General features: G+C 42.3%; 1 protein-coding gene across 1 annotated transcript; it reads right to left on the reverse strand.

Moving 5' to 3' along the window:
* Positions 1 to 2,943: 2,943 nt before the first annotated feature.
* On the reverse strand, positions 2,944 to 5,515 carry S100Z (S100 calcium binding protein Z). The gene is made up of 2 exons (XM_012664564.1): positions 5,325 to 5,515; positions 2,944 to 3,471 (listed from the first exon to the last, which is right to left on the reverse strand). The coding sequence occupies exons 1-2, from the start codon at positions 5,463 to 5,465 to the stop codon at positions 3,313 to 3,315; spliced, it is 300 nt and encodes a 99-aa protein (XP_012520018.1). The 5' UTR covers positions 5,466 to 5,515; the 3' UTR covers positions 2,944 to 3,312.
* Between the last annotated feature and the right edge of the window lie 255 nt (positions 5,516 to 5,770).

The raw sequence follows: 5,770 nt of genomic DNA on the forward strand, positions 1-5,770 counted from the left end.
TGAGCTTTCTAGATGTTGGCATTGTCAGCCACATCTCAAACCCAGGGTTCCAAGCAGAGCTGGGCTATTGTTTCCCATAAGCTGTGCCGTCTAATAACCACAGTAGGAAAATGTTAAACATTAGAATGTGTTCATTCAGAGATGGCCCTTGAATGTTGTTTAAACTTCAACTTTATTTAAACTCCAGAAAATGCAAAGGCCAGTGCCCCTGGGTATAAGAAATAATCAATTTTGCCTCCTACGAAATCATTGTGTATACCTAACATAAAAAAAGAAAAAGCCTCTCCTTTACTAGAAAAGAACTTTTGGTACATCATGTAATTCTTATTCATTTGAAATTTAATTTGAAACGTAAATTGCTTTTCCCCACTTTTGATCGATTTTTAGAAACACCATGAAATGAACGTTGTTTTTCCATTTATTCCTCTGTGTTGAGAATGTCCTTCCTAGAATAGAACGTGAGGAAAATTTTGGATTTACTTTTCACATTTTGGTGATCCATTTCAGAATATGTAAACTTTGGAGCAAATTAAAATGAAAAGTTTAAAGACCCCCGAGAAATGCTCAAACCCTCTCTTGCATGAAAAGAACCTGAACACATCTAAAATGTATGTTCAATTTCTTTCTTGTTATTTTTTTCTTCTAACCTTTTGAAAGACAGGAGTAAGTAAATGCCAATAGTATACATTTCTTCTCTTGAATGCTCTGCCTTCTAAATTCTCCCTGTCCTATTTGCTCAGTGCTGGTTTGAGGGAGACAAAAAATACTGTTCTATTTAAGGAAAAAAATGACAGGTCTTTGTGCTAAAAAGTCAACAATTGGAAAGTTCTTTCATTTGATCCTCAAACAAAGATTTATTGAGCACCCCCTCCCTACCAGACAGGGGGATCGGCTCTCTTGTCAGTGTCACTGATACCTACCTTGCCAAATCTACCTTGTTAAATCTAGTGGTCAGGTCTCCGTTCTCATCTTACTCCTCCTCTCGATGCATTTCGCTCTCTTTCCTTCTCCAAATACTTTCTTCTCCAGATACTTCTGAAGCACCATATCCTCCTGGTTTTCCTTCCATCTCCCTGGCCATGCCTTTGTTGTATCATTGCTGGTGCCTCCTTTTCCTGAGAGCTAACTGTTGGACCTTTCTTCTTCCCTAGCTAAGTCATCTCCTCTAGTCCTGTGGCTTAGGACCATGTAGATGTTAGTGACTCCCAACTCTGTGTCTCCAGTCCCCTCTACCCTGAGCTCTAGCCTAGATCATACATCCAACTTTCCATCTGATGTCTCTGCCTGGAGGTCCAATAGCCATCTCAGACAGAGCTGTTGATTTCCCACCAGTGCCCTCACATCAGTGTTCCTCCCTCAGTCTTTCCCATTTAGTAAATTGCATCATTTGACCAAAAGTCTAAACATTAGAGATGTGTTTGGCTGCATGTAATGGAATCCAACTTAACTTCAGAGTTGCCTTTTTTTCCTCCCACATAATGGAAGGACCAGAGGCTGGCAACCAGGGCTGTGCGGTGGCTCCTCAGTGACAACAATGTCCCAGATTCCTTCTTTCTTTTTTCCACTATCCTCACGGTTGCAAGATGGCAGCCCCACCTCCGACCTCACATGCACATTCCAGTGGAAAGAAAAGGAAGGAATTAACAAGGTGGAAGGCATAGGGCCTCTATGGAAATATCAAAACATTCCCAGAAATTCCTAGTAGACTTGTGCTTATCTCTCATTGCCCAGAACTCTGTTACAAGCCCTACCCCAGCTGTCAGAGAGGCTGGGAAGTATAGTTTTTCAGCTGAGGCACCTTGCCACCCTGCACAAATCAGGGTACTTATATATGGAAGAAAAGTAGAAGGGATATCAGATAGATAAACAGCAGTGGCTGCTCTGTCATTGTGGACTGTTCTCTTTTCCTCACACTTCACTATGAATTCATCAGTAAGTCCTATCAGCCCCACCTCCAAAATACTTAATAAATTCAACTGCTTCTCTTGATCTCCACCGCTGAAATCCCAGTCAGAGACACAATCATCTCTTACCCAAACCACCACAACAGCCTCCTAACTGGTCTCTGTCCTGCACGACTGGCCTCTCCATAGTCCTTTCTTTACAGAGTAGCTAAGGTAATCATTTAAAAGTATAACTAGAGTCATAACACTCCCTTTCTTAACATTCTCCAAAGGATCTGTCATCGTTTGGGTCCCTCCAGAAACAGACCCTGAGACGAGGACTCACATGCAAGTCATTTATTTGAGAGGTGCAGAAACACAGCAGGGGGCGGGGTAGTGCAGGGAGACAAGGAAGAGAAGGGAAGGCAGCCTCCCCAGGGCCCACCAATGCTGAACCTCATGGGGGAGCACTGGGAAATTGTGGAAAACACTTGCCTCGGAATTATCCAACCCAAGGGGCAAGGAAGGGTATTTATTTATTTATTTATTTTTGAGACAGAGTCTCACTTTTGTTGCCCGGACTAGAGTGAGTGCTGTGGCGTCAGCCTAGCTCACAGCAACCTCAAACTCCTGGGCTCAAGCGATTCTCCTGCCTCAGCCTCCCGTGTAGCTGGGACTACAGGTGCGAGCCACCACACCTGGTTAATTTTTTTATTTCTATTTTTAGTTGACTTGCTCATTTTTTCTATTTTTAGTAGAGACGGGGTCTCGCTCTTGCTCAGAGCTGATCTCGAACTCCTGAGCTCAAGCGATCCTCCTGTCTCGGCCTCCCAGAGTGCTGGGATTACAGGCGTGAGCCACCACACCCGGCCAAGGAAGGGTATTTATACACCAACCCCCAACGGTTGCTGGCTTCGGCTCTCTTGGCTTGAGCACCTAGCCCTGAATCTACCCGATTCCTAAATCACTCAAAAAGCCGTCACTTCTATTTATCAGCCTTCTGCTTACAGTCCCTCACAGCTTCCTCCATTGGAAGTAAAGGCACAAGAGTATGGGGAGAGCCAGTTAATTAATAGAGCGAGATGTTCAGATGCAATTTAAGGATGTCTTAGAAATTTGCTAAGTTCTAGTCTCATTTGAAAGTAGCTAAATTTTTGCGATGCTCCCTTTTTGACAGACCAAAAAAATGCATATAACATCTTTAATAATATAGGCAAATTTCAAGTAGGGAATATAAGATTTGGAATAATTATATAAAGTCAATATATTAAGGTACACATAATTTAGTAATACTAGTAATTAATTATATGTACTATATATTATATCTGTAAATGACATTACTGTGTCTATAGATCTGAAAGGTATAGATGAAAAATAAGTAAATAACTTTGGATATATTTCTGCCTTTAGATTAGCTTACTACCTATCTTTACTTTCCTTTCTTCTTCAGTTGTTCTACAAAGTAATCATTACAAGCCACTGTCAGAGCCGCCACCATGACCACGAATTCATTAAAATCCACTTCGTTGTCCTTATTGGCGTCCAGGTCCTGCATTATCTTATCAACCAACTGGGGATCCTTTTGGCACTAAAAGGAAAGAGGAGATTTCTAACTCTCAGGCTTTGAGGTTCATGATGACCATTGAAATCACATTTTCTTTTTATTTACACTAAAGCCTTAATTTCCATTTTTAGCATCTAAAGACAATTTCCAAGAGCCTATTTGCAGGAAGATTTGAATGAGGCACAAATTCTAAACGAGTCTAGCCCCCTGCCCAATGCCCATACAATCCTGGCTCAGACCTAAAGACTGAGAAAAGCAAATAGAAGCTAATCAAAGTGAGCTACAGCAACTGAATCTGAGCTTACAAGACATCCCAGGTGGAGGGCCAGGACACTCGGAGGCAGCCAGGTGACTTTGGCTTTGAAGCCAAAGAGGGATAGTGAGTGGCTCTACCATTTGCCCAACAATGGGACTTTGAGCAGATCACTTAAGATTTTTACATTTTTTAATTTATAAAATGAGGAGGATAACATTTACCCATACATTTTGGGGGATACGTCAACACACTTTCGAGTGTGCTTAACACCAAGGTTCCTAGATTTAGCAAATAAAAATACAGGACACCCAGCTAAATTTGAATATTGCTACACAACAAATAACTTTTTAGCATGTCCCAAGTATTGTATGCATAGAATATTTTATCTGGCAGCCCTACTTAGCCCAGTGCCTGACATGCAAAAGAGGCACCCAACAAAGGGTAGACCTTGGAAGGATGGCTGTATTTTATGGGTGGAAAGCAAAGCAGGGAGCCCAGAAAGAATATCAGGCTCCCCGAGGGTGGGCCCGTGGAACTCCCACCTCTCCTACCACGGTTAATGCTTGCTGAGAAATGTTTCCAAGAGCCATTCACTTCCTCCAGGAATTCCCCACTGTCCTCTCATTTGCTGCCAACCATTAAATGGTCGGAAACTTAACTGATTAAAATCAACTTGATCAAAACAATTACAAATTTCACTTGAATGAATGAAGGTGCCAAGTTTGACCCATTGAGCTTTTTATTCTAAATGTTACACAATACAGTAGCCAAACTGAATTTGAGAGGGAAAAAAAAATAAATTTCTGGAAACTCCTAAAATCACTAAAACGGTATTGTTAAGAATGACTGTGTTTTAAAAAAAAATTTGCTGTAAGCTTTTCCCACAGAGGGTGGGGAGAAAGGAGTATTGTAATTGCAACTCGTAGTCTTAATGCAGGATTTGGACAGAATAATACGCAGGGGTAGTACATTGTGCTAAAAATAAATTTAAAGCAACTCCACAAACATCAGAGAGAAGTGTTTTCCTCCGAGGGGGCCCCAGCGCTTCACTGCAAGCCTTCATATATAGATTTCTAAACTTCTGGCTATTTTGAGATGTGAATCTGTTTGCTACCCCACCGGTCCCTGGCCAAACACATGTATTCCGTCAATTCCAATCAGCTCGTGCTTGCCTGACAAAGCCAAGCATTTGTTATTCACTAGAAAATTCGCCACCACAGCGTGAAGTGCCCCAGGCTTCATCTCTGACCCAATATATAACATTAATTCACAGACAGCAGGACACAGCTCCAGGTATAACTAGTTATAGCTAGTTATGACTATAGCTCTGGGTATAACGAGCTCTTTGATTGCTGCACCAGAATGTTGAAAAATTGCTGAAAGCGTCAGATATAATTTTCAACACTTGGAAACTCCAACCCCAGACAGTATAGAAAAGGGCATATGCCTATCTACATAGAAAACAAAGGTCTCTGGTGTTTGCTTCCCCCACATTTTGAATCTGTGTACAAATTATACCATGTTGGTGACGGAATCCTAGGAGAGTATGGACATAAAGGCTGTCCCTGAAGCCATACCTCATCCGCCCTCCACCGAATGAGACAGAAAAACGGCGACTCACCGAGAGGAATTCTGTGAGCTCTCGCTGTAGGAGCATTTTCAGGTCCCCCTTGCTGAGCTTGAATCTGTCCCCTTCCTTGCAAGAGTACCGGTGGAAGATTCTAATCATGGTGTCCATGGCCATCTCCAGTTGGGTGGGCATGTTGGCAGCAGAACTGACCACTCCGGAAGCAGGCCACCAAACCCAGGGAGAAGACACTTACTCAACATAAACAGAAGGGGAAACATCAACATTTTCATTAAAACAGAATATTACAATACCCCGGTCGGCTTGCTACACAAGTGGTGATGGTTAAACCATAATGCTCCTTCTTTAAAGAGACCGTTCTGCCCATCCTAGGGCAAGCTGCAAACAAGAGCTTTGCAGATGAGCTTTTTCTCCTTCCTGTCCCTACTGCCCTAAGATGCAGCGGTTTCAGCACATTCATAAGACAGATAAGTACAGTG

This window comes from Propithecus coquereli, unplaced genomic scaffold (genome assembly GCF_000956105.1).
Source record: "Propithecus coquereli isolate 6110/MARCELLA unplaced genomic scaffold, Pcoq_1.0 Scaffold9, whole genome shotgun sequence".
NCBI lineage: Eukaryota > Metazoa > Chordata > Mammalia > Primates > Indriidae > Propithecus > Propithecus coquereli.